Source organism: Megachile rotundata, chromosome 14 (assembly GCF_050947335.1).
Source record: "Megachile rotundata isolate GNS110a chromosome 14, iyMegRotu1, whole genome shotgun sequence".
Classification (NCBI taxonomy): Eukaryota; Metazoa; Arthropoda; class Insecta; order Hymenoptera; family Megachilidae; genus Megachile; species Megachile rotundata.
Window position 1 is genome coordinate 6,962,543 of NC_134996.1, and position 27,012 is coordinate 6,989,554.

A 27,012-nucleotide genomic window follows, 5' to 3' on the forward strand; every position below is an offset into this window, starting at 1 on the left:
AGGGATTCAGAAGAGATTAGAGAAGTTCGAATCGTTTCTACAAGAATAATAATAAAAAGAAAATTGTTTCGGGATGTCGGGAAGTCCATGCACCAGATGAATAGTTAGGCAGGGAGTCCTATGCAGTTGAGTCGAGTTATGGCGATAAAATGGCTGAAGATAGAAAATATTACTAGATTAAATTAAGTGATGTCGAATAGAACGTATGATGCATTTGTTGGTTTCGGATGTGAAGGTGAATAGTTAGAATTTTAGGAATATAGGGAGATTTGGAAATTTTCGGATTTGGATGTAGGCATTTGGGAATATAGTTCTCTGATATAGGGATTTGGGGATATAGGAATTCTGTCATGTAGAGAGTTGGGATATAGGAATTTTGTGATATAGGGATTCAGGCATCTGGGCATTTGGGAATGTGGGTATCTGGAGATCTAGGCATTCTGTAATGTAGGGATTTGGGGATCTAGTGATTTGGAGATGTGGGTATCTGGAGATCTAGGTATTCTATGACACTGGGATTTGAGGATTTAGTGATTTGGAAGTTTAAGAATTTGTGGAACTAGAGATTTGAGTGACTTAGGGATTTGGAGGTATTTGAATTTGGGGATTTAGAGATTTGGCTGACTTAGAGTTTTGGAGGTCTTTCAATTTGGGGATTTAGAGATTTGATTGAGTTAGGGTTTTGGAGGTCTTTGAATATGGGGATTTAGAGATTTGGCTGACTTAGGGTTTTGGAGGTCTTTGAATTTGGAGATTTAGAGATTCGGTTGACTTAGGGATTTGGACACCTCGAAATTTGGATGAGTTAGGGGTTTGGAGGTCTTTGAATTTGGGGATCTAGAAATTTTACTGACTTAGGAGTTTGGAGGTCTTTGGATTTACAGGCCTAGAGATTTGGCTGACTTAGAGATTTGGAGATTTTTCGATTTGGGGACCTTGGAATTTGGATATCTAAAGATTTGGGGATTGTGGATTTGTTTTTTTCGAAATTTGGAGGGTTTAGGAATTTGGAGTCTATAAATTTGTGGATCTAGAGATGTGGGGAAATAAAGGATATGAAGGTCCAAGAAATGGGGGAATTAAAGACTTGGGGACTTAAGTAATTAGGACTCTAGGAATTTGGGGATTTGGGGATTTAGTGATTTAGGGATCTACGGATTTGAGGATCCAGGGATCTAGTGATTTGAGGATCTAGAGACTTGAGGATCTAGGGACTTGAGGATCTAAAGACTTGAGGATCTAGGGACTTGAGGATCTAAAGACTTGAGGATCTAGGGATTTGAGGATCTAGGGACTTGAGGATCTAGGGACTTGAGGATCTAGAAAAGATTTGGAGTCTAAGGATTTTGGAACATTAGGACATTCATGTTTGAATTAATTATAATGAATTAGATATTTAAGAATTAAGAACTTCAGAATTTCATAAATCTGTGCATTTAAGAATTTTTAAATTTATTATTCAGAAATTCATAAATTTATTATTCAAAAATGAATAAATTTGAAAATTCGTAAATCTAGAAATTTGAAAAGCTTGCAAATTTAATCATACTACCTATGTTTGCCGGCTACAGTATTTTTTCTACCTCCAACCACTTTAGAGCTAGTAACCTAACCCAATCGCATGGAACACCCTACATAACCGATAACAATAATACCGAATAGAGTAGGAATAGTCCATTGTACGTAGTTTCACGGTCGTCCAACGAAATTAAAAAATAAAAAACAAAGTTTGTAATAATAGATATAGAATATAGAGGATTCGATACTACTATGTACAAGGCGCTCAGACAAAAATCTTCAGCACTGAATATCAACGGAGGTAAAAAGAAGAATGTACAAGAATGTCAACAACGGTGTACATCAAATGATAAGGATGCTCATCACACAAGAGATACACATCTGTGATAAAGGGTGATAAACTGTAAAAAAGTAGTATGAACCAGAGGGATGAATTTTTGATATTACCTCCTTGTTCTGGTGTACTACTTCGACGTCCTGCTGCTTGTTCTACTATATCGTTGAGTACCATCACATCTATAATAACAAACAAATATTTATTCCATTATTAATCATGCATTTCATTCATTAGATAATCATTTACTTAAATGTATGATCAGCTACTGAATTAATTTATTAGTCGTTCATTTACTGAAAATGTTATTTGATCGTTCATTTAGTTCATTATCTGATCATTTATTTGACTATTTGATTATTTCACTATTTGGTCGTTTATTTAATTCATTATCTGATCGTTTCTTTATTTGATTGCTCAATTGTTTATTTCATTATTTGCTTAGGTAATTCATTATGTGTTCAGTTCATTTTGTATGTGATGATTTATTTGATTTATTTGATCATTTAGGTAATGTCACATTAGCTGATATTCACCTTTCATATCAACCACGGCATGTTGTTGAGAAGGCTCTATAAACGGATTGTCTTGTTGTTTTGCCTTGCCCATGAGATTCTCCAGGTCACCTTCCTATAAATAATATGAAAGTAATATAATTAATTTAAAATTAACGTGTTCTGTGTGAGCATTAGCGCCATCTGCCTGAACTATCTACTCATGAAAAGGTAACTTGGGAAATCTGGGATTTAGAAATTTGGAAACTTAGGAAACTTAGGAAACTTGGCACTTGGATATTTTCAAATTGGAGATTAAGAAATTCAGGAGTCAGAGATTTGGAAATTTATACTTTTGAGAAGTTGGACATTTGGTCATTTTGGAACTAGAAATTTGGAAGTTTAAGAATTGGAGACTTGGAAATTTGGAATTTGGATATGTACACACTTCAGAATTTGGAAATTTGAAAATTTGGGATTTGGAGATTTGGAAAATTGAAAATTTTGGAATTGGAGATTTAGAGTTTTGAAAATTTTGGAATTGAAGATCTGGAAATTTGGAAATTTAGGAATTGGAGATTTGGAACTTTGAAAATTTTGGAATTGGAGATTTGGAAACTTGAAAATTTTGGAATTGGAAATTTGGAACCTCGAAAATTTTGAAATTGGAGATTTGGCACATTAAAAATTTTGGAATTGAAGATGTGGCACTTTGCGAATTTTGGAGTGGGAGATTGGGCACTCTGAAAATTTTGGAATTGGAGATTTGTAACTTTGAAAATTTTGGAATTGGAAATTTGTAAATCTAAAAATTTTGGAATTGAAGATTTGAAAATTTGGAAATTTGAAAATTTGGGATTTGGAATCTTAGAAACTTGAGAATTTGTATATGTGAAAATTTTTAAATTAGTGACGTGGAAATTTGAAAATTTAAGATTTGGAGTTGTACCACCTTGAGAATTTGGACATTTGGTCATTTTGGAATTAGTGATGTGTAAATTTTCGGATTTAGAATCCTGTGAGTTAGGAACATTTTACTGATCTGAAAATTTTCACATTTCTAATTTATCTACATCCTGCATCCTTCACATCATGTGAGGTCATTTCCCATTTTAAATATATTCAGATCCACCTAATCCCTATCTTATCTGAACACCATTCCCACCTATCGATCCAACTTATCCCAAACCCAGTCTATTCCAGCTAACCTATCTAACGTATCTCATCTAACTTATCCCATGTAGCCTGATCTGTATCATATAATTTATCCTACCTGATCTATTCCACCTAACCCCCACTACCAAACTCACACAATAAACACCTAACATCCACCGAATGTACTCACATAAATCCCAGCTAACATAACCTTCCTCCCAAACTACTCACGTAATGGTACTTCTGATTCGAGTCCGTGAAGTGTCCGTTCACCGACGGGGGCCTGACGGATCTGTTTCTGAGTTGGCTCTCCTTGGTCATTGGCTTGCCCGCGTTCGCGATGCCTCCGATCAGATCTCCATGTGACGTGTACGAAATCCTGGACGCGTGTGACGTGTACGACGAGTGTCTGGATCCAAGATTAGCATAGTAAACGGGCACCACGATCGTGCCATTCTCCTCGGACATGGGCGTGACAGCGTTCGAGTCGTCCGCGTACGGCAGATGTTCCTGTGCGTCCAGGAAGGTGGAGAGGACCAACGGTTTCCGGTCACCTCCTGGCGGACCAACGAAACGACCACGACCATTCCTGATCGTGAACTGATGGCTACCACGGCTGCTTCGGCGAAGATTGAACGGTGAGCCAGGTAGACTAAGGCTCGCCTGAAATTACAACAAAGCGGACCACCGCTTTTCTTTCTCACCGTTCTCGCTCTTCTCTGGAAAGCGGACCAGGGACCGGGACGAGGATCAGATTAGGATGTCACTCGACGAGGGTGATGCTAGAGAACGATCTTTTTTTCTTTGATTCTGGAAGAACGAACGCCTTCGACGTAATCGAAATGTGACGAGAGATGTGGACTGATAGCTCTTGATGGGGTTATGTGATACGTTACGGTGATTCTAACTGGTAATGTTCGAGTCTGAGCGAAATCAGTTGCGTTTATCCGTGCGAAATTTTATTGAAAGACTCTCGAAAGTTGATATCTTTAAAGGATATCGTTTCGTTCAAATAGGACAAACGCAAGTCATATAGATCATAGGATAAAGTTGATCGTCTATCGAAGCTCCAAGCATCCTTTTAAGTTACGACATCCGTCCATCGTGACGGGAACTAGAGGCTGACGATGAAGCTCCGGCTTCGCGACACGTTAGATCTTCGATGTATCGACATGAATAATCGGATCGTGGATCCTGTACTGGCTATTTTTTTTGTACGTACGGTCGATGGTGATTGACACACGCCGTGACACACATACCTTCCGCAGGTTTTCCTGGTAGGCATAAGTAAACTGGCCATTAGCGGCGCGAGAGACCTTAAGAAAAAAACAAGAAAAGATATCTCCTACCAAACGGCTCGTAACGTTGTCTAAAATGTACACCAAGGAGGCACTCGATACGGATATGTTCATATAAATACTTGCAAAGCGTACATACACAAAAGTGACAGCAGTAGAGAAATAGAGAAAGAGAAAGAGATATGTTTATACGCAAAGAAATGATACAGTTCGACGCAACATATTGGGATGATGTTACTCGATGTTCGTTGTTAAGATACTGAACACCGGAGACACGAAGATCGGCCAGATCTAGGGATTTTAGTGAACTGTTAGGTATGTTTGTTAGTAGAATTTATATAAATTTCTGGATGTAAGCTTGTGTTTCGTTGGATATTGTGGTATCATGGTTTGTAGAGATACTTGCAGGTGGTGTTACTAGTACTAGTATTATTTATACTAGTATAGTACTAGCATTATTGATATTAGTATAGTAGTAGTATTATTTGGATCCGTATGTTATAGCATTACTCAGACTGGAACAGTATAGTACTAGTTTTATAACAGTATATAGCATTGGTATTACGTATACTAGTATAGTATACTGCTAGTATTATTTTTATTAGTGTAATATAATACTAGTATTACTTACACAAGTATAATACAACACTAGTATTAATTGTACTAGTACAGTATAGTAGTAGTACTACTTACATTAGCATAATACTAGTGTAATATAGTGCTAGCATCACTTATACTAGTGTATTATAATACTAATACTACTTACACAAGTATAATATAGTACTAGTATTAATTGCACTAGTATAGTATAATAGTAGTACTACTTACATTAGTATAATAGTAGTTTAGTATAGTGCTAGCATCACTTATACTAGTGTATTATAATACTAATACTACTTACACAAGTATAATATAGTACTAGTATTAATTGCACTAGTATAGTATAATAGCAGTATTACTTACATTAGTATAATACTAGTGTAGTATAGAACTAGTCTTACTTACACTAGTATAATATAATACTACTATTACTTACACAAGTAGAATATAGTACTAATACTAGATACACAAGTATAGTATAATACTAGTAATACTTACACTAGTATAATACAACACTATTGCTACTTGCACTAGTACAGTAAGTACTAGTACCACTTGATACTAGTATAGTACTGTACTAGTATACCTAACATTAATATTGTACTATTGTACCTAGTATTAATATTATACTGCTTTACATAGTACTAGTATTGTACTTCCACACCTAGTATTAGTATTGTAGTATATCTAGTATTACTGTTGTACCAGTACATCCAGTATTAGTGATGTACTACCATACCTAGTAACAATATTTGACTAGTGCCCCTAGTATCAGTATTGTACTAGTATTGATACAAATACTAATACAAAACGTACAATGATTTCCAAAGAATACTTAAATCCAGAAATATTTGAAGTATTTGGTACACCATAAAATGACGTCACAAATGTCAACAGTTCTGCCATCTTAAAAACCTTTGTACTATTCGATACAACTTACTATATCTGGTAATCATACAGAAACAAGAATAAATACTATCCCCGTTTATCATAATTACGATCCGAAAATTCGTATCTCCTTTTATCTACTACACACATGCGTTTCCATGCAAGACGATCTTCACAAAAGTCTCTTACGTCAACGCGACACCGGTCCTGAATTACCATTACACGACCGTTACGGAAACCATTACGTGGCTGATGGGAAATCAAACGGAACATTAATGTACGCTGTCAAAATCATCAAAATACATCACCCGAAATCAATGCAGAAGTCTGTGAAGAAATGAAGGAAACGAAAGCAAGGAGGTTCAAAAGCGTCCTAAACGAAGTTACCAAAAATTCTTGTATTTGTTACGAATATAATCGATACAGTACGTACGACAAGCATGCTACAACAGAGCAGTAGATTCTATAGAGGGGCTCGACTCGTCGAAATTTTCTCTAAACAACCGTATTCTCGATCAATTTAACCCTATCAGACATTTCCACCTGATCAGGAAGGAAACAGGAAAGTCCTCTTGTCAGTCTAACGATGGACTCACTGAGCTAGGACAATTAGCACCGACAGCTCCTTGTCTTAGTTCTAGGGACAATGGAAATCAGGTCACCGGGTATACACAGCAAGTTAAATCTACCAGAAACTTCCGTTCGCATGTTTCAAACAGATAGTTGGTACCTGTTGTTGTGGTACCCATTGTGAACCTACTCATTTACTTGTCCAAGATTATTTCAAGAACCGATTGTCCGATTTCTATGTCGCCTTTTTCAGTTGGACGTTTCCAACTGAACAAGAAAAACAGACAATCCCATGAGCCTTTGCAGCGTGGTAATAGGCTTCTCTCGGTCGAGGGAAGTCCTCATCTACCTTTATATACGAGACAAAATTTGAAACGCTAAAGAGTTAGATCCCTCGATCAAGAAAAGCCTAGAGATCACCACACCAGTGATCATTCTTGCTCTGGAAGTCATCTTTCCCGCCCACAGGGGCCAACACACTCCGCCACTTCCTACTTTTCATACCGGGTACCGAGGCTCGTCGTTAATCTAGTGAATTTAAGCGTGTCTAGTGCCGACGAGTCGAGTCGAGATCGAACGAGCCTCGCGTGAATCGCTCTCGTGGAAGCGAGGTCAAGGGTCAGGATCGGGGGCCGGCAAGTTCGATATAACAGGAGCAAAGTACATTACGTCAAAGGAGGATGGTGAAAGCATCGCCAGCCGGACACTTACGGCGCTGACTTTCCGCACTTTAGTTGTGGCCGTGTGGTTGTTGATCTGCTTCACCCGGTGTTCGCTGACCGACTCGATCGAACGCATGCTCATGCGTTCCTTGTTGTTGTCGTCGTTGCCCTTCTCTTGGCCCACGAACAGCTCGTAACTGTGGCAGGAGAAGTCCGATGAAGATTTCACGATCTGATCGGCGGCGACTGCTGCTGCTGTTGCGGCCGCTTCCCTCGCCGCTGCCTGGGCTGCCAACTTGTTCTCTTTCGCTAATGCTGCTTCCTCGGCTTCCTGTTGTTAAGATAGTCATTATTTATATATCTGTAGTTTGATATGGATGTGACGTGGATTTGTGGAGATATCATTTGTGGTCATATGTGGATACTATATGGATCTGATGTGGATGTGGATGTAATGTAGATATGGATATGTGGAGATATCATTTATGGTGATATAAAGCTGTAATATGGATGTGATGTTAGGTATGGATATGTGAAGATATCATTTGTGGTGATATGTGGATACGATATGGACCAGATGTGGATATGGATGTGATGATGTGGAGATACCATTTATGGTGATACAAGGCTGTAATATGGATGTGATGTTACATGTGGATATGTGAAGATATCATTTGTGGTGATATGTGGATACGATATGGACCAGATGTGGATGTGGATGTGATGTAGATATGGACATGTGGAGATACCATTTATGGTGATACAAGGTTGTAATATGGATGTGATGTCACATACGGATGTGTGGAGATATCATTTGTGGTAATATGAGAATACGAAATGAATCAGATGTGGATGTAGATGTGATGTAGATATGGACATGTGGAGATACCATTTATGGTGATACAAGGTTGTAATATGGATGTGATGTCACATACGGATGTGTGGAGATATCATTTGTAGTAATATGAGAATACGAAATGAATCAGATGTGGATGTGGATGTGATGTAGATATGGATATGTGGAGATATCATTTATGGTGATACAAGGCTGTAATATGAATGTGATGTTAGGTGTGGATATGTGGAGATATCATTTGTGGCGATGTGTGGATACGATATGTATCAGATGTGGATATGGATGTGGATGTGATGTGATGTTAGATGTGGATATGTGGACATATTTCAAGTGATATAAGGATACGATATGGATGAGATGTTGATGTGATATTAGATGTGGATACATAGAGACATTATTTGTATTGATATAAGGCTACAATATGCATTTGATGTGGATGTGGTATTACATATGGACATGTGTAGATAACATGTGTGGTGATATAAGGCTACAAGATATGTGAAGCAATGATAACGTGAAGTATTGTAACTTGTGGAAGTACAATGATAAGCTAGATTTATTAAAGATTGATGGGAATGAATGAAACTTGAAAGGTATACGTACACGTATTGCTTCTTCCTCGGCTGCCTCCTCCTCTTCCGCTTTCTTTTGCAGTTCGTCGTAGGACATCGCGACAATGGCAAGAATCAAGTTGACAAGATAAAAAGAACCAAGAAAAATGATCACGATGAAGAACAACATGTGCCACGGACCGGCCGATCTTAGTACCAGTTGATAAAGATTTTCCCAATAATCTTGAGTCATCAGACGAAAAGCAGAAAGTAAGGCCCAACCAAATGTGTCGAAACTCGTGTAACCATAATTCGGATTATCACCGTATCCTTGTAAACACGTGTAGCCAGGAAGGCACTGCCTGTAGTCAATAAACAATTTATTAATAATCTAATTAACTTGTTATGTTATAATGAGATCAAATTTCTGAATTACCCTGCTCCAGATGAATTCCCGCACAAGGGCATGTTTTTCGCCTCGTCCACGTACCAATTAGCTGAACAAAATAATGAATGAAATACAGTTCAGGTTTTTGTAACGATGAACGTTTGTTCGAAGTCCATTTGGAAATTAAATCATTTGGAAGGTCGATAGAGGTTCAGACAATTAGGTTATGGGCGTAGCCAGGTTGTCGGTTACGGGAGGGCAAAATTTATCTCAGGGTATATTTGATCATGTTAGTTTAAATTGATCTTAGATTTATTTTTATGGTTCAATGGTAGATAATACTACTGTAATATAATCCTTTTGTCATTAAAGTAGAAAACCTAGGGGTTTTCAAAGTTAAAGATTCAAGTTTTTTTTTAGTATTTTTAAAGTTTCAAGTTGTGGAAGTTAACAAAGTTTCCAAGTCCAAATTTCTAAATTCCTGAATCTTCTTTTTAAATCTTCAAGTTCCAAAATTACTAATTTGTCAAATTTATATATTTTCAAATTCTTGTATGCCTAAATTCGTATATTCTCAAATCCCTATATCCCCAAATCCTATATTCCTTTTCTATATTCCAACATTTCTAAATTCCTAAATTTCTGACTCCAATTCCTCGAATCCCTGAAACTCCTAATTTCCAAATTTTTAGTTCCCAAACCTCTATATTTCTAAATCTCTAAATTCCTATATTTCCAAAACCCCATACCTCCAAATCCCTATATTTCCAAATCTTCACATCTCGAAATCCCTATATCATCATATCTCTATATCTCCAAATTCCTATACCCCTAAATCCCCAATTTTCCATATTTCCAGACCCCCTAACCCAAAATTTACCAAATCCTTAAATTTTCAAATTCCCTAATTTCCAAATCCCTATATTTCCAAAAGCCCATATTGTAAATCCCTATATTTCCAAACCTTCACATCTCGAAATCCCTATATCATCATACCTCTATATCCCCAAATTCCTATATCCCTAAATCCCCAATTTTCCATATTTCCAGACCCCCTATCCCAAAATTTACCAAATCCTTAAATTTTCAATTTCCCGAATTTCCAAATCCCTATATTTCCAAAACCCCATATTCCAAATCCCTATATTTCCAAAACCCCATATTCCAAATCCCTATATTTCCAAATCTTCACATCTCCAAATCATCATACCTCTATATCCCCAAATTCCTATACCCCTAAATCCCCAAATACTAAAACCCTCAAATCCCCAATTTTCCTTATTTCCAGACACCCTATCCCAAAATTTACTAAATCCTTACATTCTCAAATCCCCAAATCCACAAATCCCATTTCAATTTTCTCAAACTTCCAAATCCCTCAAATCCAACAGTCTCCAAATCCGCAAACTTTAATTTCCCAAATGAAAAATGTAAGAAATTTAGCCCCCACCAGGCCCTGGCCACGCCCATAATTTCAGTACGTACTTTCGTTACTAACGAATCGCTCCCAGTTTTCGTCAGTGAGATTACCCCAGGAGCCGTCCTCGGGAAAGTTCTTTATACATTTTTGCGTGAGCACCCCCATGTAAATCTGGAGGCCCATCAACGCAAAGACGGAAAGAGAGAACATCGTCAGGATTATCACATCGCGCAGGTTCTTCACGGATTCTATCACAGCGCCGACAATGGTTTTCAGACCTAGACAACGAAAGAGAAGGACAAACGTACTGTCATTAGGGTTGTTGCCCCTTTGCGGCCGATCAACAAATCGCTTTCGTTTTCAGCGTGTGGAAAGAGATGACGGACAACAGAGAGGACAGACGGAGAAGATGAAGGTCGTTAGAGTGAAACATACATGGCTGACAGAGAAGATCATGAAGACAATTTTGATGATCGTTGATCAAATTTCGCACAGTAAAATGATCGATACGATGATCGAGTGAAAGATGGAAGGCTGGCGTGAGAGAATGAGAATGGCGCAGAAAGAAAGAAAGAAAGAAAACGGTGTGTTTATTTTTTGATATTTTTTTTTAACTCGAGGAGGCAATTGTCGTTGGTGATGAGACGAGAGAGAATGTGTTGCGTAGCGAACGCGGACAGAAAAAAGTGTACTAATGACTCTCTAATAATATTATATTCTGCGACTACAACCAATTTTCTATTCTCTAAGCATACCTGGTACAATAGCGACAGTCTTCAAGGCTCGGAGGACTCGAAATGTCCTGAGAGCGGCAAGGTTGCCTAGATCTATGCCCATCGTCACATAACTGCAATACACCCGAACATCACACACATTACAGTGATACAAACAAAAAAAAATATTTGTAACGAATTGAAAAAAACAGTCGAGGAGAATGTAAGAAAGAAAATAATGGTTACGCAAACGATTACTCGCTACCGTTTTCTATATCGCCTACCAAAAAACGTCTGCGTTTTTAGATATCGTAAAGGTTGAGCTAGTACTGCATGCACGATGTTGATTGATTAGGTCACGGTGTCATGACGATTTATCTTTCCCTATTACTTAATTTATTGGAAATATTCACTTGGATTATGAATTTGTAGTTTATAGTTTTTGAGGTTAGGTTGCAGATATTCGGTTTTAATTTATATTTTTTTGAGAACTCTGCTATATTGGAGTGTTTTTAGTTATAGGGGTATGTATTTAGAGGTTGTTAGAGAGGATAGATAAATAGTAGACTCTTAGTATATTGCCTTTTTTGCAAAAACCACAGGTTACTAATGACACTCCATCGCTATAGCAGAAAGTTTATTCTTATGTTTAAGAATTAGGAAATTTTTAAGTTTACAAGAAATTTAAAATTAAAATTTCTCAATTTTAAAATACTTAAATTAGTGAACTTACAAATTTTCAGATTTTTGAACGCCCAAATTTACAAATTAAAGTATCTTCAAATTGACAATATTTTAAGTCCTTCAGTTTTCAAATTCCTGTCTTTAAATTAAATTTACAAATTTAAAAATGTCCAAATTCTCAAGCATTTCAATTCTTTAATTTCCAAATTGTTTCATTTATAGATCAACAAATACAAATTTCCAAATTTTTAAGTAACTGTTTCATTTACAGGTCAGCAAACGCAAATTTATAAATTGCAAAAATACATAAACTTCAAATTCGAACAAATACAAATTTTCAAATTTTTGATTTGCAAAAACGTCGAATTCCAATTATTAAAATTCACAATCCCACAAGTTAAAAATTTGACAAATCCACCACAATAATTGTGGTAATAACTAAATAACTCCACAATAAATATAAACAAGATGAACCCTAAAATAATTCTCATGACACCGTACCTCAAAACGAATACTTGTTATATCGAATAAAATATTGATCATCTATCAACAATTACATAATATATGTTATAAATAACATGTATACATATATATTCATAAATGTGTAATCACAAGGAAATATATATATATACATTTTCTAAAACTACAACAATAAATGATTCATCGAATCGACGTATACGCTATACTAATCAACATTACGATGATAATAATAATAATAAATATAATAATAATAATAATAATAAAGATACTTTTTGTTTGAGGTAACTAGACATAATAAAGAGTCTCTATCCGTTATCTAAATAAACTAATTAATATAGACGTAGTAGTGTTACTATATGTGTCTGTGTGTATACGTGTACGTGTGTCGTATGATAGAGAGAAAAAAAAAGATAAGAATATGTTCGAGTAAAATATATTTATAATATAATCGTTTTGCTACAACAATGTCTGATAGCGTACTGAAGGTGTTCTCTAGCGATGGCTACTATTATTCATAACTTGAATACTAATTAGCGTTCACGTGGGGTTAAAAACGCTTCTCTGCGCCAACTGGTTGTACGTGGCTCGGACGTGATCTTTGAAAATCGGCCCTGTCGACGCGGTACGGCTAAGATCATCGTCATCGTCATACGAATCTACCCGTGGAACTGAGAAAAACAAGAAAAAGAAAAGAAAAAACGAGTGTCTCAGGCTGGACGCAATTTTTAGCCTGGATTTAATCGAACACGATTCTAACTAGTAATAGCTGTTCACGGTTAGACCTGGGCAAATTTTATATTTGGAAAAATGTAGAATTGGATTGTTTTTGGGTTACTATTTGTTGCTATTTTGGGGGTTGGTTGATTTTTTGGGGGGAGAATGCATGATTTTCGGAATTGGGAATTTTTGGGGGGTTGCGAGGTTACAGGTTAGACATTTTTGAACTTGTAACTTTGCAGAGTTTTTAATTTGGTCTTCAAGGTTTTTAATTTTTGAGTTTTTGAGTTTTCGAGTTTTCCAGTCTTCAAATTCTCAAATTTCCACATTTTCACATTTTCAAATATTTAAATTGACAAATTGACAAATTGACAAATTGACAAATTGACAAATTTTCAAATCCACGAATTCCCAATTTTCCAAATTTTAGAATCTTCAAATTCCTAAACTTCCAAATTCTCTAATTTCCGAATCCCTAAATCCCCAAATCCCCAAATTCCCAAATCCCTAAATCCTCAAATTCACAAATCCCCAAATCCCCAAATCCGCAAATCCCCAAATCTCAAAATCCCTAAATCTCCAAATTTCCAAATCTTTAAAATCCCCAAATCTCTAAATCTCCTAATCCCTAAATTCCCAAATCCCCAAATCCCCAAATCCCCAAATCCCCAAATCCCTAAATCCCCAAATCCCCAAATCCCCAAATCCCCAAATCCCTAAATCCCCAAATCCCCAAATCCCCAAATCCCCAAATCCCCAAATCCCCAAATCTCCAAATCCCCAAATCCTCAAATCCCCAAATCCCTAAATCCCCAAATCCCTAAATCTCCAAATCCCTAAATCCCCAAATCCCTAAATACCCAAATCCCCAAATCCTCAAATCCCCACATCCCCAAATCCCCAAATCCCTAAATCCTCAAATCGCTAAATCCCCAAATCCTCAAATCCCCAAATCCCCAAATCCCCAAATCCCCAAATCCCCAAATCCCAAATCTACAAAACTTAAAATTCATATCCCAAAAATCATGCATCCTCCACATCAACAAACTAAACAACAACAATTCAGTTACAAATTAATTACTCTATTATATTACTCCAAATTTTAGAAGAATATTCCCAAAATTATTCCCCAAAACAATAACAATTATCATGAATTACATTTGTGTAAATAATTACAAATGAAGTTATTTCAAAAATACCCAGGTCTACTATATACACAAGTACATATTATTTATTGGTAATGAATAGGTAGATTCGTGAATGATTTTCCGTAGAAAAGCGTGAATTACGTTATTCGTTATCAAATTGTTTATTTATCTTTCTCGTAAATAACGAAAGAAGAAACTCACGCTTTCATCAGACCCAGTAGATCTTAACACCGTACGACATAAGGTAAATGAACCCATTATCAAACTTTCAAAAATTATTTTCTTCATCATTTTTAATAATTATTACTTCATACTTTGGATATTTTTGCAAATATCGAAAACATTATTTTAACAGATTTCTTTTATTGTTTCTTTTATTGTTAATTTTTTTTTGTAATCTGCCTTCTTAAAATATATCTACGCTTATGTCAATAAGGAATATCTCCATTTTACACATAACAAATTACAAGAACTTACATTTGTTAATAAATATTTTTTAAAACAAACTACTTTATAAGAGATTGAGGTTAACATCCATTAGTCGATAATGAGAGCATCTACCTTATCGATTCAATAATTCCAAATCAACTAAACTGCACCGAAACAATCTATCAAATAATCTTCGTTTACAATTTGCGTCAAATTTTTCCTTTCAAGTACCACACGCGTCCGGCAAATTAACATTCGAAAACAATGCGTATATCATTGTTTCCCCGTGCCAACTTGCCGGACGCGCACAGCGCATCCTGCATCCTCTAATTAAAAATACCGTATCTATCTTGTGTATTCAACCTATCGCACATTTTTGCATTAAAAAAAACACTATTGACTATGTACAAGTAAAAAAAAAATTGTACCCTTCTTTTTGATTGTTCTCTTTCATCACACGCTGTACTCTACCGTATATGGTCGCTTGTCATTTCTGTATCGCTTGGTTTGTATTTTTTTTTCTTTAGTTAAAGAATAAGTTTTTAACTACTCACGCTAAAGCTATAACTACGAAGTCGAGCCAATTCCATGCATCTCTAAGATAGGTAAAAGGCTGCAGAATGAAACCCCTCGCCATCACCTTAACGGCGGACTCAAATGTGTAGATGCCCGTAAATATCACTCTGAAAACAACAAACACACCACTCAGCTTTAAATGCGAATATTTACGTCTCTTCTACTGCCTAGCGTGTCTCGTCACATCACACTGACGTTGCGTTATAGCGACACACTCACTTCGTTAAAAAAAAGTCACACAATTTACTATTTCATTTTTATTCATTCAAATTGAAGTAATCATTCTGTATTTGTTTTGTAAAATTTTCTGTGTGAGTATACATTTTTCTCATTTAGATTTCAGATAAAAAGAAATTAGGTTAGGTTAACAAGGTTAACTAATATTAAATATTTGGATTTTATTATTTAATGTTAAATATTTAATTTAGCAAGAGGAAGACACGAGTATTGCATTCGCTTGTGTAGTTGCAATATATGCAGATAATAATATTCATGTAATATAATAAATTATGGTTTTCTTCAGAATGAACCCTTGCTATACTATATGAATACTAAAATCTCCACATATTATTTCAAAAACAAATGCAACTATGTCTGCCTCGTATAAATATGTAAATTGTCAGATGTAACATTGTTTTTATAAATGTTATCATAAACCTTTAATTTATATCTTCAATAAGTGTCCTAAACTTGAATCACCAGTCACCAATGACTCTTCATTTATAGCAGACATCGCGTCACAATTAACAGAAACTTAAGGCAATAATATGACGTCACTCGGTTTCACATGACGTTCATAAAGTGCCAAATTATAAAAATATATAGCCATTCGTGATAGCACGTGATTTCTCACGTTAAATTCTTCTATAAAAGCTCACGAAACAATCGACAGTGAGTAGTGTCGCTTGTGTAAAGCTAGGCGATAATGTCGGATCGTTATCAGTGTCTAATTGATCGCAGATCACCATAGACCACAGTTAGCTATATCGAGTACGACCCGAGCGAACAATGTGTTTGTTCGATCAGGGAACAACTTCCCTGTACACATGTACATATAACAGATGTTTAACACGAAAAACGATATCTTTCTACACGGTGGTTTTATATTATATACGCAGAGTCTCGCTATATGGCCATTGACAGAATGACATAACAGAATTTTATACAGCTTGAAATCAAAGACTTTGGGAAGGATATCATTTTTATGTTTTTACCGGTTTTTGGTTTGGTATTATGTACAGGGCCATATAGCGAGACTCCTGTATATTATTCGCACAGATTGTTCACGTCTACGCTACCTCTAGAGAGACTAGGACAAAACTTACCAACGGTATACAATTTATCACAGTCTCTACTCATATATGTATATTAGAGCTATAACACGTAGAACATTGCTTGAAATATCTATAGTTAACAACGTGTATTTGCCGTAAGCTTTCGATGGTTCTATTTTTAATTGCAAGATTGGAGAGCATGTTGAAGTGTAAGTACACTGGATACACTGTATATGGGTGTTACATTTTTGTAGGGAAAATGGCAATATAGAGAGAGGTTTGGGGATTTGAAAATTTGGGGGTTTTAGAATTTAGGGATTTGAGAATTTGGGAATTTGAGAATTTGGGGATTTTAGAATTTAGGGATTTGAAATTTTGGGGATTTTAGAATTTGGGGATTTTAGAATTTGGGGTCTACAGAGTTTAGGAATTTGAAATTTTGGGAATTTTAGAATTTGGGGATTTTAGAATTTGGGGTCTACAGAGTTTAGGGATTTGAAATTTTGGGAATTTTAGAATTTGGGGATTTTAGAATTTGGGGTCTACAGAGTTTAGGGATTTGAAATTTTGGGAATTTTAGAATTTGGGGATTTGAGAATTTGGGATTTTAGAATTTGGGGATTTGAGAATTTGGGGACTTCAGAATTTGGGGATTTGAATTTTTGGGAATTTTAGAATTTGGGGATTTTAAAATTTGGACTTTTGGGAACCTAGGGATTTTAGAATATGGTCTTGTGGGAATCTAGAGATTTTAAAATTTGGGGATTTAAGAATTTGATGATTTGGAAATCTAGGAAGTTTACAATCTGGAGATTTGAGAATTTGTAGAACTTGCGAACTTGAATATCTAAAAATTTGAAACTTGTATATCTAAAAATGAAAAAATTAGGAAATTCCTATGGTATATCCAGTACTTTCGCATAAGTACGTCCGCTAACTCATCTCCAGCTTAGGCTCATAAACACGCTAATCTACGTTTTTTTCACAGTCACTGCAGAGCAAGCGTAAAATATATAATTGAAAAAATTAAAAAAAAAGTGAATAATTAATTTCGTAGAAAAGTAGATAATCCCTGGACATTTTAATTGCGCCATTTAAAAATTGACACGACTTCTATACTTTTTCTTCTTTCAACTCGTCGCGAAGTATAAACACATAATTAGAATCGTTTGATCATGGTACCAAACACCTGTTCATATACTTTTTCACTGATTCGCTTCCATCCATTCAAAATCCATAGAAAATCGAAGATCTTTATTTTTATATAATCTTGAGCACTGCACGAATATCAAATCTATTATTTATAAATACAGAATTAAAATTCTTTTGTATAAAACTGTTTTTGTGAAAATCATTTCAAATATTGAATCATTAATTGTCAAAATTAATATTTAATAATATAACTTATTGACTAGAATTCACTATAAAATAGTATTTAATACTTCAAATCCAATAATTCCTTGCTATTTTTATAAACAATCAACCACATTGTTTTAAGAATACTGATAAAATTTCTATCAAAGTTAATCTACGTTAGTGTATCAGCGCCATCTTGCTGTAACGCTACAGACGCCATTTTGTAGCACTATCACGCGCGCCATTTTGTTTACACATCATCAAAATGGCCGTAAGTACAGTTTAAACTCAAATTTCTCAAAAACGGAGCCACATATGAAAAAATGTCATTCCACATTTTCAACTTATTTCTTTTCATAGAATCTGCTTATTCATGTATTATATATAAAAATAGCCATAATGATAAATCTGTTAAAATAGATATTCGTACGTTGCTCGTATTACACAGTTAAATAGAAACATAAACCAAGAGAAACCAGAGAAGATAGATATTAGAAAATCATAGACAAATCATAGTATTTTTGATTTTTCTTTCGCGGGAAAAACGAACGATACTCACTCCGTAGACTCGATGACGGGCGTAGTGGGCATGATCATGAGAACGCAGTTAACCAATATTGTACTGATAATGAAGAGGGAGAACAGTGGGTGAACCAATATGTAAATGGCCACGCGTCGTATTGGGTTGAACGGGTCGAGGATCCACATCGCATCTGTCGCTGAGAACCTGAATATGTCCTTTCCCTTGCTGATGACGACGAAGGTCTTAATAAAAAATAAACAATCATTTTATTTATATCATTGTAAAATGTGTAACGTGTATATTTCAGTATTTGCCATCAGTTATTTAGAACCGATGTATTAATGAACGTTCTGTTGCGTAGGTGGTCATCGATAGATGTCCACGCGGGCGATGACCGATCACGTGATATCGGAGACTTTCTTGATGTTTAAGGAGGCAGTTCGAAATTTAGAAACTATACTTTTTCATTTTTACAAAATTTCTTCAAGTTCCTATGTGATCTTAAACTCCAACAGTTGGTAATCTAAATGTGAAACACCCTGTACATATACATACATCTACATTTGTTACACCTGACAAAGATGAACTTCCAGTTCAAGATTAAACTGTAATGATATTAGAAGAACATTTTGATAAAGTTTGGTTGTGAATGTGGAACACCCTGTACATATACCTACATCTGTTACATCTGATAAAGATTGACTACCAGTTCAAGATTGCACTCTAATAATATTAGAAGAATATTTGTGTAAAGTTTGGTTGTAAAATGTGGAACACCCTGTACATATATCTACATCTACACTTGCTACATCTGACAAAGATGAACTTCCAGTTCAAGATGAAACTGTAATGATATTAAAAGAACATTCTGATAAAGTTTGGTTGTAAAATATGAAACACCCTGTACATATACCTACATCTACATTTGTTACACCTGACAAAGATGAACTTCCAGTTCAAGATGAAACTGTAATGATATTAGAACATTCTGATAAAGTTTGGTTGTAAAATATGAAACACCCTGTACATATACCTACATCTACACTTACTACATCTGACAAAGATGAACTTCCAGTTCAAGATGAAACTATAATGATATTAGAAGAATATTTTGATAAATTTTATCAGTAAAGAAGTGGGCCACCCTATACATGCCTCCTTAATCATCTCAACCTCGCTTTTAGTGAACCTAGTAAAGTACGTGCGAACTTGTTGAGATCCGTGTTGTCAAAAAAGGAAAATAATCGATACCCTTTGGTTATGATAGAAGCTATCGATATCCTCGAGAGGTGTGGAGGCCAACTCGGGTGGAAATTCGTTGTGCAGTCGGACCGGGATCGGTGCTCCTTGCTCGAGCATCGGATCCGGCTGAGGACCCTCGTCCTCGTCCTCGTCGTCATACCGAACCTGTGAACGGAGAACCTTTTTAGTAATCCTCTTCGACTATCATTTTAAACGACTCTTAGAACGTTGCATCAAGTCATCGTTATCGTATACACGTGCTAGAATATTATGTACAGGTAGTACGCAACTATATCGTCGCTCGCGCATCTCCTCGTCAAAAAAAAAGAAAGAAGATTTATCGAGTGAAGTTGATGAAATAAATATTTCCAAAATATTCTATTTTTGAAAATACTCTGAATTGCACTCGAAATGCAGAAATTAGAAGGAAATTATAAGCAAAGGGACGGCCATTTTAATATAATTTATCGAGCAATTGGTTGTTTGTTTATGTCTTCTGATGATCATAAACTTACTTAGTTTTACTACATTTTTTATGGTAATTATTTGTCTTTGATTCATTATTGTTTTTGTTGTATTTTGAAGTGACACAAATTTAACAATTGAATGAACAAGTTTGGTAATTATTATTTAAAAATTTTTATTTGTTTTTTAGGTCGTCTAGTTTTTAAACTGTGCAATGGGAGTTCGACAATTTGACAATTTGACAATTTGGCAAATTTACAATTTTACAATTTTACAATTTGACAATTTGACAATTTTACAATTTTACAATTTGGCAATTTTACAATTTTACAATTTTACAATTTTACAATTCAGCAATTTAGTAATTCACTTTCGACCAAAAACTTGATTCCGCACAAAATTAGTAAATAAATCTTATTAGACATAAACTTGCAAAAATTTCACAACAACCTTTATTAAATTAACCTTCAATTAAAGATATCACCATCTAAAAAAACCTGCCACTGCCACAATGAAGAACATCAAAATAATCATTAAGTAGTTATACGTAAATGTATCCGAAACGACAGTATTTGTTATTTAGATGCATTTTGAATCATGGCCGTCCATCCGTTTAGTTAGAACGACCCTGGTACATTATAAAGAGGTCGCGTGTACGTTTGAACGACTTGGAAATATTCATTTGTATTCTGTCTGCTATGTGTGCACCGTTTATTCATAACCCGCTTCTAGATCAGCTCTATGCGTTCGTATCGTTTCACTGGCGTATTTGTGCATCGCAAAACAACGTCCCGAGCTTCAAGGCAGGCACCATTTTCTCTTCTGGACCGTATATTTCATTCCTGTTTCATTCCCGTGCTCTGACTTGGTCATCACCATCGTAATCAACTTTAACAGTAACATTTGTTTGTGATATCAAGGTTAATGTTCACTTTTTAGTCTTTTTTAAATATTACAATTTGAAGTGTTGATTATTGGTGACATGTGACATTCAATTTGTTGAGTTATATCCCCATATTCACATATTCCCAAATTCCCAAATTCCCAAATTCCCAAATTCCGAAATTCCCACATTCTCATACTCCCACATTCCAATATTCCCATTTTCCCAAATTTCCATATTCCACAAATCTCACATTCCCGAATTGCTATATTTCCAATTTCTCACATTCCCCAATTCCCACATTCCCAAATTTCCCTATTCCCCAACTCCCATGTTCCCGAATTGCTATATTCCCAATTTCTCACATTCTCCAATTCCGACATTCCCCAATTCCCACATTCCCCAATTCCCACATTCCCCAATTCCCATGTTCCCAAATCGCTATATTTCCAATTCCTCACATTCCCCAATTCCCACGTTCCCAAATTTCCATATTCCCCAACTCCACTGTTCCAAATTGCTACATTTCCAATTTCTCACGTTCTCCAATTCCAACATTCCCCAATTCCCACGTTCCCAAATTTCCCTATTCCCCAACTCCCATGTTCCCGAATTGCTATATTCCCAATTTCTCACATTCCCCAATTCCCACGTTCCCAAATTTCCATATTCCCATATCCCCATATACCCAACTTCCCAAATTCCCAAATTCTCAAATTCTCAAATTCCCAAATTCCCAAATTCCCAAATTCCCAAAATCACATATTCACATATTCCCATATTCCCATATCCCCATATCCCCATATCCCCATATCCCCATATCACCATATCCCCACATCCCCATATCACCATATCTCCACATCCCCATATCCCCATATCCCTACATCCTCACATATCTCCATACGTATACCCACATCCCCACATCCCTATATCCCTATATCCCCATATCACCATATCCCCACATCCCCATATCACCATATCTCCACATCCCCATACCCCCATATCCCCATATCCCCATATCCCCATATCCCTACATCCTCACATATCTCCATACGTATACCCGCATCCCCACATCCCTATATCCCTACATCCCCACATCCCCAATTATCCCTACATACCCAATTCTCTCGACCCTTTCAGTAATTTAAAATGTCGGTCACCAGTAATCACTGCAGACACCGCGTCAATCGCGCAGAAATTGTAATATCCGTTAAAATGTGCTCGTAATAAAATTGCAAAATGCCCGGAATCCAATGTTACGTTAAAGAGCAGAATATTATTACGAGGATGGCAACTCTGTCGCTTTGCTCGTACGTGTACTTTACCGATAGTACGATGTTGCCCCACATTTGACTCTCTCTTTTTTTTCCTCTCCTACTTTGGAAGCATCGGGAACATCTATTCCGCGTCTAGTCTGAAAAGCAGCTATGGCGACTAGTCATATAGAAGGCTCTATGTACATATACATATATACGTGTGTACAGTACGAAATTGGTGCTAAAAGCGGGTCGTGAACATACGAACCTGGCTAAGGTCCACGTGATCCGCTCGTTTCCGCTTCCTCGCAACGAATTTTCTGTCGAACGTTTATTACGAAAATTCGAGATATGCCCACCTGCTCTTACGATCTTGTTAAGTGACCGATGTTACGCGACACCGCAATAAAAATGGAACGATATGAGAATCGTGATAACTGTTCTTTGTTATTTACAAAATAACAAAGTTTTGTAAGTCTTGTAACTAGACACGAAATGTACAAGTGTTTCGATGAATCGTGTCCCGCGGAACCATTTTTAACGCGACCATCTTGATCGATTTTTTGGGAGGACTCGATACGTTTACAACGATTAATCGTGACAACGTTCGAAAAATTGTTTAGGTTCATTCGAAGCTGCTTTTTATTGTTCTATCACTAGGTGGAGACAGTTGTTTCACCTCGTGTAGGAGTGTCATTAAAATCCTTATACTTAATTTTTGTTTTGTTCAATTTCTAGTTGTTTCGAGTTGATTTGGTTTAATTTTGATTTTATTGACTTCTGAGTTGGCTCAATTTTAACTTGTTTAATTTAAACTTTGTTTAGTTTAGAATGGGTCAATTTTAATTTTGTTCAATTTTAAGTTGGTTAATTTTAGTTTTGTTCAATTTCTAGTTGTTTTGTTTAATTTTAAATTTGCTCAATTTTCAGCTTGTTCATTTTTAAGTTGTTTAATTGAAACTTTGTTTAGTTTTAAATTGGTCAATTTTAATTTTGTTCAATTTTTAATTGTTTCAAGTTGATTTTGTTTAATTTTAAATTTGTTCAATTCTAAACTTGTTCAATTTTAAATTTGTTCAATTCTAAACTTGTTCAATTTTAAATTGTTTAATTCTAACTTTGTTTAGTTTTAAATTGACAAATTTTAATTATGTTCAATTTTAAGTCGGTTAATTTTAATTTTGTTCAATTTTCAATTATTTTATTTTTATATTGTTTAATTGTAAGTTGGTTAATTTCCTTTTTATTCAATTTTCAGTTGTTTTATTTTAATCTTACATAATTTTAATTTTGCTTTAGTGTAAGTTGTTTAATTTTAATTTTGTTTTGTCGTAAGTTTATTTAATTTTAATTTTGTTTTATTATAAGTTGTTTAATTTTGATTTTGTTTAATTCTAAGTTCTTTAATCTCAATTTTAATTTTTAAGATCGTACGAACCTTATAGGTTAGGTTATTAGCAACCACGATATTTCTACATTTCTCACATAAATTGAAAAGTTTCGAGTCTGTAATAGCTATTTGACCTCGATTTATTAATTTTAAGGTATCGGTTTTCTGAAGTGTTCAACCGAGTTAATTTAATAAAATTCCAACTGGACTCATTTAACTTTCATAGAAGTTGGGAAAATTAAAGTTTTTAAAGAACGGTTCTTAAGGAAAGACCCGATTCGATCCAGCTTCAAAGAAACAATAGCAATTTTCTTAAATATAAATTGTTATAAAAGTGTATTATCCCTCTTTGTAAATTGTTACAGCCTTAAAAATGTGATATTACGTTGTAACTTTCGTGATTTCGATCAGAATAGGTTCTTGGCTGTGTCGTAGTAAAGCAGGCCCTTATATTGCCGGTTGAAAAAGTTTCCGTTCAAATATAAACTTCAAATCAATTCTGTAAATCAAGGGTTATATACTGTACGAAATATATTATAAATAATTATAAGTTTAATAAAAACTTTAATGAACTATTGCACTTTTAACGTTATTTATTATCATTGTAAAAATTGAACACTTATTTTGATTATAAAAATTGTATATTTATTATGCTTATAAGTTCTGAATATTTATTATAATTTTAATAATTGAATATTTATTATCATTGCAAAAATTGAACATTTATTTTCATTGTAAAAATTGTATATTTATTATGTTTATAGATAGTGAATATTTTTTACAATTTTAATAATTGAATGTTTATTATAATTGTCAAAATTGAATATTTATTACCATTACGAGAATTGTATATTCATTTTTATTATAAGAATTGAATATTTATTATCATTGTAAACATTGAACATTTATTTTTATTGCAAAAATTGTATATTTATTATGATTATAAATAGTGAATATTTATTACAATTTCAAGAATTGAATGTTTATCATTGTTGTAAGAATTGAATATATATTGAGATTGTAGAAATATATTATTAATTATTATTGTAAACCTTGAATTACTACCTTACAATTTATATAAGCATATATCTATTATTTTGAGATCATTCACTCATAGTTATCGTGAAATACAAAACATTCTCCTGAAAAAAGGAAAATTTTTTCAAGACACAGCTAGATGAGGTCAAACAATTGTCACGAGGTGTATCTATAAGCATCTTAAGGATCTAAAAGATAAGGCTGCCCTCTGAAATCTAGATGCACATACACGAACCTTCCTACTCCTAATAAAGGACTATACTAGTCTCATTACATACGTGACGATCTACTTAAATCTAATTTATACAAGCGAGAAAAATAGTTGCCGATGAATATTCAGGCTGAACTTCACGGCCAGAGCAGAACAAGACACGGTGCAGCAAGACACGTTCCTCATCGATCCTAGTTTCTCTTCTTACGTTGCTTCGGTTAAACAAATGTGTACATGCAAACGATTTTAAATAAACTTCCTTCATTATTTATCCCCAGTGTCTTTCTTTCGTGAACATGTATCTCTTTTGAGGAAATGATGAATTGAAAGTACTTAGTTACGAACATAACCTCAATGTGCGCAAAATTTTTATTACACAAAATTTTATTTTTATTTTACTCACAAAATTTGAGGTATTTAAATAATCAGATGTCGATAATAATTACATAGTTATTGTTTTAAAATAGAATAGGAAATATTAAATAAACATGAAACATTCAATTTGAAGCAAAACGTTAAAAATGGCGGAATTGGATTGCTTGATAAAGATTTTAGTTGGAATAAAAAATGTATAAAACTGTACTAAAATATTTGAATAATGTGTAATTGTATAATTTAAATAGTAATAAATCATTCGTGAAGTATTGCAAATTTTAATCTAAACTTTAAAAAGTCTAACAAATAATAATTTTCGTAAATTAAAATTAAATGTATCTATCACTATTTAATATACAATAGTAATTTAAACATATATTTCAATTGAACATAATTAAACATTTATTTTTACTCAGCTTAACAAAACATTTCTTTTTATTCAATTTAATTAAACACTATTAAGCATTTATTTTAATTCGACCAAATTAAACACGTACTTTAATTGAATACAATTAAACATTCGCTCTAATCCAATTTAACCAAACATTTACTTAATAAATTTAATTAAACATTTATACCAATTAAATTTAAACGTTTATACTAATTTAAGCTAATTCAATTCCCAACATTATTAATTATTTATTTAATTATTAAATTAAAATCAATCTTAATCTAGAAAATAAAAATTTTGCACACAAATGTCCTCCGAAAAATTCCCAAATATTTCATTTCCCTAGAATTATTCTCATCCAAAGAATAGTCTTTTGAGAATAATTTTCGCATCTAGACTTACCACAAAATATTCTAATTGTTCGTAAGTGGAATTCTATTCGAACGCGGATGAAATTTCACACGAATCGATACGCATTCGATGAGAGAATATTGTATCGTTCGAGAGTTTTGTAGAGCTAAAATCAATACGATCCCAAGAGAGTACGCCATTGCGATCATGTGCGATTCGCATAGCTTGCACGCTAATGCTATCGAGGCGCCGCGATTTAATGAATATATATTTAAAAAAAAAAGAAGAAGAAAATATATGTACAAAGAATCTCTGCTGCAAGCGTTGCGGATACAGCATACGATCTATAGAAGCATTTTCAGGCGACTGCGAGCTCTAAATGAGACATACGGTGCTTGAGAAGAAACAAGTTGGACCTGCGGTTTTATTCTTCTCGCAATTATATTTCTGTTGTTTACCCTCGAACGCGAATTTCTTTCCTGGTCTTTCATTTATCTCTTCTTAATGACGACTTATTATTTTAACACGTTGAATACCGTCGGGGTCGTCACTGACCGGCAATGAAAATTTCATTTATGGCGGAGGGTTTAAGTGGCGTTAATGTTCATTTGTTTGTTCATTTTTTTAGCACTCGTTTTAAGACTTGGGAATTTGGGATTTGACGATTTGGGAGCTGCAGAAGTTTTTGGACATTGGGGATTTTAAAACTTAAGAATTTGATTTTAACAAATTTGACGAATTTTACGAATTTTACGAATTTCAAGAATTAAACAAAT

At 34.5% G+C, this 27,012-nt stretch overlaps 1 protein-coding gene across 29 annotated transcripts in view; it reads right to left on the reverse strand.

Moving 5' to 3' along the window:
- Nucleotides 1-27,012, reverse strand: part of para (sodium voltage-gated channel paralytic) — a 98,834-nt gene that overhangs the window by 34,769 nt on the left and 37,053 nt on the right. For 18 of the 29 annotated variants that reach the window (XM_076539866.1, XM_076539865.1, XM_076539861.1 and 15 more), the window contains 11 exons: nt 19,886-20,041; nt 18,671-18,876; nt 15,460-15,588; nt 11,490-11,581; nt 10,800-11,012; nt 9,363-9,423; nt 8,979-9,288; nt 7,569-7,850; nt 3,733-4,164; nt 2,389-2,482; nt 1,966-2,034 (listed from right to left, as the gene is read on the reverse strand). In XM_076539866.1, the coding sequence (XP_076395981.1) occupies nt 1,966-2,034; nt 2,389-2,482; nt 3,733-4,164; nt 7,569-7,850; nt 8,979-9,288; nt 9,363-9,423; nt 10,800-11,012; nt 11,490-11,581; nt 15,460-15,588; nt 18,671-18,876; nt 19,886-20,041 (2,044 nt within the window). Of the gene's footprint in view, nt 1-1,965; nt 2,035-2,388; nt 2,483-3,732; nt 4,165-4,760; nt 4,818-7,568; nt 7,851-8,978; nt 9,289-9,362; nt 9,424-10,799; nt 11,013-11,489; nt 11,582-15,459; nt 15,589-18,670; nt 18,877-19,885; nt 20,042-27,012 lie in introns of all 29 variants that reach the window. The other 11 variants (XM_076539869.1, XM_076539855.1, XM_076539852.1 and 8 more) reach the window with 1 other exon arrangement.